This window comes from Talpa occidentalis, unplaced genomic scaffold (assembly GCF_014898055.3).
Source record: "Talpa occidentalis isolate TD23 unplaced genomic scaffold, MPIMG_talOcc4v2.1 talOcc4.8, whole genome shotgun sequence".
NCBI lineage: Eukaryota > Metazoa > Chordata > Mammalia > Eulipotyphla > Talpidae > Talpa > Talpa occidentalis.
In genome coordinates, this window is record NW_023605194.1 from 45,773,963 (window position 1) to 45,788,192 (window position 14,230).

The 14,230-nt window shown below is 42.2% G+C and overlaps 1 protein-coding gene across 6 annotated transcripts in view; it reads right to left on the reverse strand.

The window, feature by feature from the left end:
- The window catches only part of TET1 (tet methylcytosine dioxygenase 1), a 147,933-nt gene that overhangs the window by 10,369 nt on the left and 123,334 nt on the right, over positions 1 to 14,230 (reverse strand). For all 6 annotated transcript variants that reach the window (XM_037497558.2, XM_054690037.1, XM_054690034.1 and 3 more), the window contains 2 exons: positions 12,510 to 12,647; positions 5,941 to 6,289 (listed from right to left, as the gene is read on the reverse strand). In XM_037497558.2, coding sequence (XP_037353455.1) covers positions 5,941 to 6,289; positions 12,510 to 12,647 — 487 coding nt within the window. The remainder of the gene's footprint in view (positions 1 to 5,940; positions 6,290 to 12,509; positions 12,648 to 14,230) is intronic.

Genomic DNA, 14,230 nt, shown 5'->3' on the forward strand with positions numbered 1-14,230 from the left:
CTGTTTTTAAAGATTTATTTATTTATGCATACAAGAGCCGGGGTGCAGACCGGAGATGAAGGGGTAAGAGGATTCACCAGAGACAGAGTGAGGAGCAGAACAGGTGGATCTGGTTGGGATGAAACTTGGGATGGAACTCAGGCTGTAGAGGTGATAGCGCTGAGACCTAACTCCTAAGCCACCAGGGAGGCCAATAGTTTTCATTTTTCAAGAGAACTTAGAGGAGAAAACAAGGGGCACATCAAGAAAGCTGTCAACAGAATATTGGGAAGAGACTATTAAAAGAGCCATGAGTCTTATTGAGTTGAATGAGCCCATACAAGTTTTTCAGGAGTCAGATTATAAAAGGAGGTTATGGGCTATACACTGATTTATAAAAAGCACGCATGGGCCTCCCTGGTGGCGCAAAGGGGTAAGCACTGCACTGTGAAATAATCCGCAGCCTCTGCATCATGAGTTCGATCTCTGGCCGGTCAGGGAGCTACCCACATGGTGCAGCAGACCTCTCCTGTCTTGCCCGCTGTTCCCCTCAGCAGTGTATTTCAGTCAGTCTGCCTGTTCTGTTCCCCACTGTGTCTCTGGTGAATCCTCTCACCCCCACCTCTGGCCTGTATCCCAGATCTTGTATGCCTAAATAAAATCTTTTAAAAAATAAAATAAAAAGCATGCAAAGATGATTGGGAAATGACATAAAGATGCAAATTACATGATTGCTGTTTACAAATAGCATGAAATTAGAGAAGTGAACCTAAATATAGACCTTAAAACACCTGTAAAATGGAGCTACAGTCAGAAAAAAGATATTCTCCCCACCTAGCTTATTCATTATCCTTTACTGTATCTTTAAAAAAAAAAAAAAAACCTATCTTGTCTGTACTGTCATTTCTCTCACCTGACAAAAACAATCTCATTAACAAATACAAGAATAGAAGATACAGGAATAACCTGCAATTTGAATCATAGTATAAATTCATGGTGGATTTTTTTCTTTAGACTCCTTAGAGAAATGTCTGATTTTAGATACAGAACAGGATTATGTAATATGAACCTGGAATGTCTTGCAAAAACCCAGAGAAGAAGCTATCAATGACAGTGGGGTCATGATAAAAGAATTCAGAGAGGGGCCTCCCTGGTGGCGCAAGGTGTCGCGCATAGCACTCTGAAGCTATCCATAGACTCTGTAGCATGTGTTCGATCCCCGGCCAGGGAGCTACCCACATGGCACAGCAGACCTCTCTTGACTTGCCCGCTACTCCCCTCAGCAGTGTTATTTCTGTCAGTCTGCCTGTTCTGCTCCCCACTCTGTCTCTGGTGAATCCTCTCACCCCCTGCAACTCTGGCCTGTACCCCAGTTCTTGTATGCATAAATGAATAAATCTTAAAAAAAATGAATTCAGAGAAAGCTTGAGGGGTATAACTTCACTTGTATTCTGAAAACTGGTGAATAAAGGTAAATCGTTAAGCATTTATTCTAATTTCCCTGAGTGAACCATATCTGAGAACTAGCAAGCTATTGCTAAGGACAAGATTTTTTTTTTCCTGGTAGAAGAACTGGGATGCAGGTCAGAGGTAGGGGGCCAGGGTGAGAGGATTTACCAGAGACAGACTGGGGAGCAGAACAGGCAGGTGTCCTGAAATACACTACACTGCTACAGGGAGCAGCGGATGAAACAGGAGGGGCCGGCTGAGTCTTATGTGGGTTAGCTCCCTGGCTGGGATTGAACCCAGGCTGAAGTTGTGATAGCATGGAAAGTTAACCCCTAGACTACCAGGGAGGCCCAGGACAAGATTTCTTTTTAAAAGAACTAACAGGGCCTCCCCGGTGGCGCTGCGGTTGAGCGCTGGGTTGCGAAGCTGCCCGTAGCCTCCGCGGCGCCGGTTCGATCCCCGGCTGCTCCCCCGTCACCGAAGGAGGGACCTGCATGGTGCGCAGACCTCTCCTGCCGCCCGCTGCTCCCCTCAGCAGTGTACTTCGGTCCTTCTGCCTGCTCTGCTCCCGGCTCTGGCTCTGGTGAATTCTCTCACCCTTCCGTGCTTCTGACTGTACCCAGTGCTTGTATAAATAAATAAATAAATAAATCTAAAAAAAAAAAAAGATGTTTAAAAAAAAAAATAAAAGTACTAACAAATGGAAGAATGATAGACTGTTATTCCTAATGAAATAAATGTAGAGGATGATCATAAGTAAAAAATTGATAGGAAAGGTTATCAGTTTAACAAATTGACAACACCTGCAAGAGGCAGGATCATACACTATTTATTTCCTGAAAAAATAGGATTGTAAGAATTAGACAGTGCTCTTGTCATGGAAATTAAAAAAGAAATTGATACTGAATGTATCAATAAGACAGTATATAGGACAGCAGTTTTTGCTATAATGAGACAAAAAGGGAGGAAGAAAATAACAGGCTTGAAATTAAGAAAAGATATAGGAGACATATCAAGTCAATACAGTGCATGTAAATACAGTCCTTGTTTGGAAACTGATTTAAACAAACCAAACGTTAGAAACTGAGAAATCTGGGCCTCCCTGGTGGCGCAAGGGGTTAAGCACCGCACTATGAAGCAATCCACAGCCTCTGCAGTACAGGTTCGATTCCCAGCCGGCCAGGGAGCAACCCCCATGGTGCAGCAGACCTCTCCTGACTCGCCCGCTGCTCCCCTCAGCAGTGCACTATGGTCAATCTGCCTGTTCTGTTCCCCACTGTCTCTAGTGAATCCTCTCACCACCCCCCTCCCCGCATCTCTGGCTTGAACCCCAGTTCTTATATGCATAAATAAATAAATCTTTTTTTTTTTTAAAAAGGATTTATAAAAAAAGAAATTGAGAAATCTGAACACTTATTGGCATTAAGGCATTCTTTGATTTTTGGTTTTTTGCATTGTGGTTATAAAGAGTCTTGGTGACACATGGATGAATCAACAGACGATATAACTTGTTTCAAAATCATTGAAGGGGCAGGTCTGCGGAAGATTATAGATGAAGTAAGAATAGCTACGTATTGCAATTTTTTAACAGTGAGAACATACAAGGAAAATTTGGGTCCATTATATAAATCACTGTACATTTTAAAAAATTTCCTTAAAACAAAAAACCCAACAATCTCTCAACTTTCACTGCAATCTGTTCATCTCCTTTATAGCCAAACACAGGAATTTCTCTCATCTCTCTATAAAACAATCACATTCATTCTCAGCACCACTCTACGGAATGTGCTCTAACAGAACGTCCAATTGCCTTCACATCTAGTGGTGAAATCTCAGTTTTCATCTCACTCAAAGGAGCAGCATTTGACAAGGTTGATCACCCCCCCTCCTTCAAATACTATACTCTGTGGTTTCACTCCCTCCTCACCAGACCTTTAAGTCTCTCTTGCATGTTTTTCCTCATCTCTGAAGCCTCTACAAATTGCGAATTCCAGGATTTATCCTTGTTAAAATTTCTTTTCTTATCCCCATCAAATGTTTCTTTGTGATCTAATTCACTCTCACTGCTTTAACTACTGTTTTTTTCTTCAGACCAGTATCAGGGTAAACCTTGACACTTCTTGTTATCTTACATTTCAGATTTGATTTATTAGAGATCTTGTTGATCTTCAAAACAAAACCAGAATCAGACATTTCTCATGTCCTTATTAGCCAATCTGGTCTAAGCTCCGCCACCTCTCTTCTGAATTGTTAGGGTAGCCTCTTTCTGATCATTCTACTTTTCTATTCTCTGCCCCATTTTAGTTTTTAACCTAGTAACGAGAACAATAGCTTTGAGTCAGGACATTATCCTCTGGTCTGAAATCTGCAATATCCTTCTCACAATAGAGGCCAAAATCTTTTTTTTTTTTTTTTTAAAGATTTTTTTTTTTTAATAGAGGCATGTTTTTATTTATTTATTTGTTTGTTTGTTTGTTTTGTTTATACATGCACTGGGTACAGTCAGAAGCGTGGGAGGGTGAGAGAATTCACCAGAGCCAGAGCGGGGAGCAGAGCAGGCAGAAGGACCGAAGTACACTGCTGAGGGGAGCAGCGGGCGGCAGGAGAGGTCTGCGTGCCATGTGGGACCCTCCTCCGGTGGCCGGGGAGCAGCCGGGGATTGAACCGGTGCCGCAGAGGCCGCAGGCAGCTTCGCAACCCAGCGCTCTACCGCTGTGCCAACGGGGAGGCCCGAGGCCAAAATCTTTATAGCAATTTACAATGCCAGAGATGAATCACTCACACACGCCTCCTACCTCTCTGGTTTTATCTCTTACAGTTCTCATTTCACACTTTGCTGAGCCACACTGCCATCACTGCTCCTATCAAGTATTCGAGGTAAATTCCTGCCTGTTGACCTCTGCACTTATCATTTCCTCTGCCTGGCACACTATTTCTCCAAACAAAAATCGTTGTTGACTCTCATTTCTCTTAGGACTTTACACAAATGCATATTATTCTTCTTTCATGGTAGTATTGCCCCTCTTTTTCACTCCATTTCCAATACCTAGAACAGTTCTAAGTGGTGTCCTGTATTATTTGTTGATGGGATTACTTAAATTGATGCTAAAATGAATAAAGACTTCAAGGAACTGATATTTCATCCCTGCCAGGAAGAAAGAGTGACTTCAAAAAAGATGGGGAATAACTAATAAGAACATGGTTTTAAAAAAATATAAATTGAGGGCCTCCCTGTTGGCGCAGGGGGTTGAGCACCGCACTGTGAAGTGGTCCACAGCCTCTGCAGCATGAGTTCAATCCCCGGCCAGTCAGAGAGAAACCCACATGGTGAAGCAGACCTCTCCTGGCTCGCCCACTGCTCCCCTCAGCAGTGTATTTCAGTCAGTCTGCCTGTTCTGTTCCCCACTCTGTTTCTCGTGAATCCTCTCACCGCCCGCCCCTGCATTCTGGCCTGTACCCCAGCTCTTGTGTATGCTGTACCCCAGCATAAATGAATAAATCTTAAAAAAAAAAAGGGTGGCATTCAAAAAAAAATCTTTAAAAAAAATTGAAAAAAATATACCAAAAAATACTTACGAGTCACTTTTTTGTTGACAATTTGTTTGGGCAAATATGTAGAAATATATTCAGTGTCTTTATTTTAACTCTAAACAAACTATATTAAAAACAACAATAGTTTAAGAACATTAGCTAACTGATATCTCAACTGAAGTTTTCCTTTTCAAATGGCTCATCTTGTCAGTGTTGGTGCCATGTTCTCCACCCTACTGAAAGCAGTCACCTTGGGCTACAGGTATCCGTGTCCTGTAGGAAATGAGGGACAGAGCTAAGTGGCCAGGTGAAGCTGTATAACACTGAAGGCAGGTATGCTCTAAAAAATGGTGGTAGGGCAGGCATTTGCTTTACTGGCTTTGACTTGTTGCAGGGTCTTGGGGAGACATGGAAGGAGACACATGGAATAGAGACGTGGAGAAGGAGTTGAAACAGACATATGGATAAGACACACCTGGGGAAGAGGACAGTGGCAGCCACTATCTTAATTTGTATTTGATTTTGCTCCTTTTGGTCCAGACTTGCCTGGTCCCTTTCGTCTCTATCTTGGGTTTCTCCTACCAGAAGCTGCCTTAGACTTGTGGCAAGTTTTGGGTCTCAGTGGTCCCACTTCAGGCCAATACTGTTTGCCCACAGGGTAGATGGATAATTTTGGATGATTTATTGGGGAAATTATTCCCTCTTCTCTTTCCTTTCTATGCACACTAATTCTATCTAAGATCTATCACACTAAGGGTAATCTTTCTTTGTCTTTGTGCAGTGGATGGCAGGATCCTATTTTAGAGTTAGCAACACCCACTTATTTGGTGTCCCTGGATATCCCTTGGTTACTTAGAAAGAATCTCAAAGTGTGTAAATCAATAGCAAAGATAAAGAAGAGGAAAAATAAGGTACAAAAGTCCAATTCCTTCTGCCAATGTAAGTTGTGCATATAAAACTAGTAGGATTCAAAGGACTCACCTAAAAGTGGTAGCAAAGAAGTCTTACTGTTGTTTGTGGTGGAGTTATTCTTCCGCTTGATTCGAGGAATGAATTTCTTTTCCACAGCCCTTATCTTGTGCGCAAGAACCTCTGTCATCATTGCTGCTCGCTTCTTCCCAGAACGAGGAACTGGCTGAGTAAAGCGTTTTCTTCTTTTGCGGCGGGGTGCAAGGACTTCAATGGCCCCAGATTTTATCTTGGCTTCCATTCCTTCCCTTGAACCAAACTCATCTGTTTCTGAAAGTTTGTAAAGGGGTAGCACATGCAGCTGCTCATCTTGAGGAATAACACCCAGTGCACGGTTATCTTCTCGTGTTAAAGTACAAACCTGATAGGAACAAGACAAGAAATGCAAAATATAGGTCCTGCATACCATACCCTCTATAGTTATTCCTGTCTTCTTGTTGCCATTGTGAAAATGCACTGTATTTGTTATTTTATTTTCAATTGATTACTATGGTATTGTTAAATTTGGATAAATACCATATATTGTATAATATTTCTTAGGAACAGGGGAAATTAGTTATGCGTTTTCTTAATTTGCTGTGCTTGCATCTAAGGCACATTCAGATCTGCCTGCAAGGGGATTTATCTATAGCTGTTTTCCTGCCCTCCTTATCAGGGTGATTATTTTCTTCTCCAAATAATTTGACAAATATAAACAAAGCAAAAGAACAAAGATAAGAATGAAGCACACAAAATTTCTCCTTCTAACAGTGCTATCATTCTAATCATTAAAAAACCTAAAATATTTTATTCCAATAAATATTCTTTTTCTGCTCTGTTTTGCTTCTATTCTAGTTAGGTGCCTTATCAATAAGTTTGTCTGTCTTTGTTTTGAATTTGAAGTAAGACATCTTAAGAAAATTCTGTCTTACAAGAGACAACAACCAAAACAAAGAGACACCCTAATGAGTGGGAGAAAATATTTGCACTCCATACAGCTGCTAAGAGATTGATTACAAAGACTTACAAAGAGCTCAGACAATTCAACAAAAACAAAACAAACAATTCGGTCAAAAAATGGGCAGAGAAGCTAATAAGACACTTTTTCAAGGAGGAAATACAAATGGCCAACAAGTATATGAAAAAATGTTCAACATCACCTCTAATCAGGAAAACCCAAGTCAAAACCACAATGAGATCCTCCTAACACCAGTGAGAATGACCCATATTAAAAAAATCTGGCAACAACAAATGTTGGTAAGGATGTGGAGAAAAAGGAACTCTCCTGCACTGTTGGTGAGAATGCAAAATGGCCCAACCACTGTGGAAAGCTGTGTAGGGGTTCCTCAACCTACTGAAAATGGAGCTTCCATATGACCCAGCAATTGCACTAATGGGAGTCTACCCAAAGGACACAAAAACATTGATTTGAAAGGAAACCTGCACTCCTGTATTTACTGCAGCATTATTTCTAATATCTAAGGTGTGGAGGCAACCTAAATGCCCCAAAACAGAGGACTGGGTAAAAAAGATGTGGTATATACACAATAGAATGCTATTCAGCAATCAAAAAAGATTAAACTCATGCCATTCTTTTTTTTTTTTTTTTAAGATTTATTTATTTATTTATACAAGCACTGGATACAGTCAGAAGTGTGGGAGGGTGAGAGAATTCACCAGAACCAGAGTGGGGAGCAGAACAGGCAGAAGGACCAAAACACACTGATGAGGGGAGCAGTGGGCACGGCAGGAGAACTCATGCCATTCTAAGCAACATGGATGGAGGTAGAAGGATTATGGTCAGTAAAATAAGTCAGAAGGAAAAAGAAAAGCATCCCTGGTTTCACTTACAGGAAGAATATAGGGGAACCAAACAAGGGATCAGGAAAAAACAAAACAAAAACAAAACAAAAACAAAACTAGCAGCCAAAAGATTAATCGGAGACATTCAGCGGGGAAGGGGGAGGGATGGGGGAAGGATAGGGATTAAACAGGGGAGAGAAGAGCACAAGGGTCTATGGTGACTGTTCACAGGTGACTTGGTGGGAAGGAACCTGAGAGGAACAAGATGTAAAAAATAAATACAAATACAAATAAAAAAGAAAAAGAAAATTCTTTCTCTACTCAGCTACAATGTACGATGAAACGTTGCTATTTATGGAAAGATGAATGGTACTTGAGATGTTTATTTTAAGCAAAATTAAGTCAGAATAAGGAAAACACTACATGATTTCACTCATAAGTGGAATATAAAACAAAACAATAGCAAATTCTGAGTCTCTGACAACAAAATGATGGTTACTGGAGGGGAAGTTGCTGGGGAGTGAAGGAATGGTTGGAGGGGATCAGCTGGAACTTTGTGGTGGATGTGGTGTGATAGATTCATTTATAGAGGTGTGAAGATACACTCCTGAAACTTTTGTAGTTTCGTAAAGCAATGATACATTGAGAAAAAAATCAAAAAGAAAGTAATGTCTTAAAAATATAACCTATCTGAGTTCTCCTCCCTAATTTAAATGTTATTCATATTCATTGTGGTGAAATGAAGACACAGGATATCTCTGACCTTTGATATCTAGTATGAATATATGTCTTTCTAAATGAATATATTTTCCTTCATAAAATTTCAAATGTCATTAAAAGTCCATCAAAAATATGTATATTAGGGCCTCCCCGGTGGCACAGCGGTTGAGCGCTGGGTTGCGAAGCTGCCCACAGCCTCTGCAGTGCCGGTTCGATCCCCGGCTGCTCCCCGGCCACCGGAGGAGGGTCCCACATGGCGCGCAGACCTCTCCTGCCGCCCGCTGCTCCCCTCAGCAGTGTACTTCGGTCCTTCTGCCTGCTCTGCTCCCCGCTCTGGCTCTGGTGAATTCTCTCACCCTCCCGCGCTTCTGACTGTACCCAGTGCTTGTATGTATGTATGCATAAATCAATCAATCAATCAATAAATAAATCTTTAAAAAAAAAAAAATATGTATATTAGCTTTATTTGTATTTCACTAAAAACATTTCTTCCAAAGTGAAGAGCTCATTCTAAGATAGCAGAGACATTATTAGACTGGAAATTCATGAAATTTTTGAACTTAATATTCAAGATATAATATAACTTGATGGATAGAGATGCTAAAGTAAAACCACACAATTTTCTCAATATCTGTAGCCATTTACCAGCAAGGTTTGAAATACTGACTGAAGTCTTTTAGGTGCAATCTATTAATAATTTTAAAATAGTCATGTTAAAAATTAGGATCTGGGGGCCTCCTGGTGGCACAAGGGGTAAGATGCAACCTATGAAGCTATCCGTAGCCTCTGCATCATGAGTTCGATCCCCAACCAGGAAGCTACCCACATGGTGCAGCAGACCTCTCCTGACTTGCCAGCTGCTCCCCTCAGAAGTGTTTTCAGTGAATCTGCCTGTTCTGCTCCCCACTCTGTCTCTGGTGAATCCTCTTACCTCCCATACCGTTGGCCTGTATCCCAGTTCTTGCATGCATAAAAAAATAAATCTTTAAAAAAAAATTAGGATCTGGGCCTCCCTGGTGGTGCAAGGGGTTAGGACGCAGCCTATGAAGCTGTCCACAGCCACTGTGGCGCGGGTTTGAGCCCCAGCTAGGGAGATGTCAACATGGCACAGCAGACCTCTCCTGACTTACCCGCTGCTGCTCAGCAGTGTGATTCAGTCAATCTTCCCGTTCTGTTCCCCACTCTGTCTCTGGTGGACCCTCTCGATGCCCCCCCCCTCTCGAATGCCCCAGTTCTTGTATGCATAAATAAATAAATCTTAAAAAAAAAAATTAGGATCTTCACCAATAACTCTCTATTTAAATTATTTTCCACAAGCACATTAAGAAGAGTACAAATAAGGGCCTCCCTGGTGGCGCAGTGGTTGAGCGCTGGGTTGCGAAGCTGCCCGCGGCCTCTGCGGCGCCGGTTCGATCCCCGGCTGCTCCCCGGCCACTGGAGGAGGGTCCCGCATGGCGCGCAGACCTCTCCTGTCACCCACTGCTCCCCTCAGCAGTGTATTTCGGTCCTTCTGCCTGCTCTGCTCCCCACTCTGGCTCTGGTGAATTCTCTCACCCTCCCGCGCTTCTGACTGTACCCAGTGCATGTATAAACAAAATGAACAAACAAATAAATAAAAAAAAAAAAAAAGAAGAGTACAAATAATAGATATGAGGAGCATAATTTGAAAGACTAGGGTAACAGGGGGAAAGAAGAGTTGGCAGCAGAATTTCAAGAGTTCAACTTTTCAGAGATGGGGACATTTGGCATTATGACAAATACAAGGAATTGCCTCATTGAATGAATAATTAGAGTAGTGGAAGAAGAACCAGGAATGAATAATATATGAGAGGAGTCAAAACTTAGATTAACTCTGAACTTAATCCAGCCTGATCACAGATACATTGTGAGGCAATTCAGGGAAAATGTATCAGCCAAGTATTGATAAACTGTTCTTTGGCTAAGATTTGTCAGGATGGATTTATAAAATTTCAACATTGGTCTCAAAGACTACACTTAACATCAGTGGAGAGGAGTGCTATGCTACAAAGTTATTTTGGTTCCTTAATCTATCACAGAGAGACTTCATTGAGCAAATGGAAAGGAAGGTCGCCTTTTGACGGATCAGATTATGAATTTCCAATCACACTGTAAGAGGATGTAGCTTTGTCTTAATGAAGATCTCAAAATTATGTGGCAAACCAAACAAACTGGTGCAGTGTAGAAAGAAATTACTTCTATTAATCTGTTTTCCTAGGTAAGAAGAATACAATTATTTGAAGCAAACTCATATCCCTTACAAAAGGACTGTTGCATGAGTTCCCCCAGGGTCTTTCATGTAATTTAAGTATTTTTTATATGAATATACTACTTATTTCATTTTGTTTTATTTATTTTTTGCATAGAAGAACTGGGGTGTAAGCCAGAGATGTGGGGGGTGAGAGGATTCACTAGTGACAAAGTGGGGAGTAGAACAGGTGGATTTACTGAAATACACTTGTAAGGGAAGCAGTGGGCAAGCCAGGAGAGGACTGCTGTGCTATATTTGGGTTAGCTACCTGGCCCAGTATGGAACTCAGGCCATAGTGGTGATAGTGTGAGACTTAACCCCTAGGCCACCAGGGAGGCTCCTACTTTAAGTATTCTTGACTGATGATCTCAGGCTGAGAGATATGATTCTTTTAATGGAAGCTAGCATAATATGGCTAATGCAAATATTTCTAACACTATAACTTTACACAAACTGTCCTTAAAGCTAATACACACACACAAGATATATTTGGCACAGTTCCCTCACAAAAATCCTGAGGAAAGGATGTAAAACAGGAACATTAAGGGGGTCTCCTTTGTGGTGCAGGGGTTCAGTCTCAGCACTATCAAGCTATCACCAGCCACTGTAGCATGAGTTCAATCCCTAGCCAAGGAGCTAACCCACATGGCACAGCAGACCTCTCCTGTCTGCCTGCTGCTCCCCTCAGCAGTGTATTTCAGTAGAGCTATCTATTCTGCTCCCCACTCTATCTCTGATGAATCCTCTCACACCTTGCACCTCCGGCCTACACCCCAGTTCTTGTATGCATAAATAAATAAAATAAATTAGGGCCTCCCTGGTGGCGCAAGGGGCTAAGCACAGCACTGTAAAGCTATCCGCAGCCTCTATAGCACAAGTTTGATCTCCGAGCTGGCCAGGGAGCTATGCACATGGCAGAGCAGACCTCTCCAGTCTCGCCCGCTGCTCCCCTCAGCAGTGTATTTCAGTAGATCTGCCTGTTCTATTCCCCACTCTGTCTCTGGTGAATCCTCTCACCCCCCACAACTTTGGCCTGTACCCCAGCTCTTGCATGCATAAATAAATAAATCTTTAAAAAAATGTTAGCACCCACCCTTATATAAATAAAAATAAATAAATAAATCATTAAAAAAAAGAAACATTAAGGAATTTGCTTAACTTACCACCTACAAGTTGATAGCACAGAATTATTGCTTTCTTTTTTTTTTTTTAGTTTTTTTTTTTTTTTTTTTTATAGAGGCATGCTTTATTTATTTATTTATTTGTTTGTTTGTTTTGTTTATACATGCACTGGGTACAGTCAGAAGCGCGGGAGGGTGAGAGAATTCACCAGAGCCAGAGCGGGGAGCAGAGCAGGTAGAAGGACCGAAGTACACTGCTGAGGGGAGCAGCGGGCGGCAGGAGAGGTCTGCGCGCCATGTGGGACCCTCCTCCAGTGGCCGGGGAGCAGCCGGGGATCGAACCGGCGCCACAGAGGCTGCGGGCAGCTTCGCAACCCAGTGCTCAACCGCTGCGCCACCGGGGAGGCCCAGAATTATTGCTTTCAATAATCATATACTCTTTCTTACCCCCCAGCAAATGTAACAAAAACACAGTTAAATATGTAATTCAAGACTTTCAAAACAATATTAGTTTAAGGGTGGTTCTATAAATTTTTGCAAATACTTTGACAATAAACCTAATTAAATACCACCAATATATACATTTATGTGGAAAAAAAGATAAATTTGCTACAACAATCACAAATAAGGACCTCAGCCTATGCAACAGTGATGGAGTGTGCAGTATTGAAATTCACATAGGTACATACCACAGTGCTTCCATTATTCATGTTGTGAATGTCCCTGTGAGGATGGGCACAGAAGTCTAGACAAGCTGTTACCCCAGAGAAAGGACGACCTTCTTTGCTACCAAGCCGACATTCTCGGGCAACATGTTCATATTCCACCTAAAAAGGAAAGTAGATACACGATTTGAAGAAACAGTGAAAAATCACTTCCTAACAAAGTCCTTAAAGCAATGAGACTGTAATTTTTAGTATTTCTCAAGCTACAATGTATTAGTGTAGCCCCTGTGGAGTTTAGAAACATTGAGAATAAATAGTTGTGAATGTTGCAAATACACCGTATTTCCTACCCCGACCTACATCTAGCTGCTTGGATTATAAATCCCAATAAACCATGAACCTGACTTTTTGAGGTGGGAGGAAGCTGTTGGTAACTAATGGCAAAGCTGAGCATAATATAGTACACCACTCCTGCTGTTGCAACTCGACTTGTAACTGAATACTGCTGGGAAGGAGACCTGGAGGAGACATGTAGAGACACTTGGGAGAGATACAGGGTCACAGACACTTGGAGTCTCTGTCAATAGGGGCAGAGACAATGGCAGCTGTTATCATGACGTAGCATCCTTTTCTGCCCCAACTGCAGGATCTGCTTAACGCCTTTCTTGTGATTCCCTGCTAGAAGGTAGCTTAGACTTGTGGTAAGCTTTCAGGCTTCAGCAGCCCCTCTTCAGGCTGGGCTTGCTTGGCTGGGCATTTGCCCTTGGAGGGGATGGATAATTTGGGATTTTATTGGGAAACAATTATGAATATTCTTTATTTTCTCTCTATACAGATTAATTCTATAAAAGATCTTTCACATTAAGAGTCTGCTTCTTTTGCCTTTGCGCAGCAGAAGGTAGGCCCCCTTTAAAGCATATATCCCTTGGGCCTCCCTGGTGGCGCAAGGGGTTAAGACGCAACCTCTGAAGATATCCGTAGCCACTGCAGCGTGAGTTCGATCCTCGGCAAGGGAGCTACCCACTTGGCACAGCAAACCTCTCCTGACTCGCCTGCTGCTCCCCTCAGCAGTTTATTTCAGTCCATCTGCCTCTTCTGCTCCCCACCCTGTCTCTGGTGAATCCTTTCACCCCCCCTGCACCTCTCTGGCCTGTACCCCAGTTCTAGTATGCATAAATAAATAAATCTTGAAAAATAACCCCAAAATATATCCCTTAACAGTTTGGGGCCCCTGGGTGCCCCTTAGTCAGACACTGATAAGAATACATAGAGCAAAATGATAATCAGTGACTACAACCAAAGAGAGGATGAAAACACTAATTCATGCTGGGTGGATTAATAAGTAGGGTACCCTAAATGATTCCATCATAAGGAAAGACATAGTATATAAATGACATATGCAATTAGAATTTCTATAAAAGGTATATATCCAGGATGCAGTATACAAAATCAATTTACAACTCTTTTAAAAGGAAATTTTTGGATTTAACAGTGTGTTGTTCATAAAACAAATACTTTTTCTTTCTTTAAAAAATTCCCAGGGCCTCCCCGGTGGCGCAGCGGTTGAGCACTGGGTTGCGAAGCTGCCCGCAGCCTCTGCAGCGCTGGTTCGATCCCTGGCTGCTCCCCGGCCACCGGAGGAGGGTCCCACATGGCGCACAGACCTCTCCTGCCGCCCGCTGCTCCCCTCAGCAGTGTACTTCAGTCCTTCTGCCTGCTCTGCTCCCCGCTCTGGCTCTGGTGAA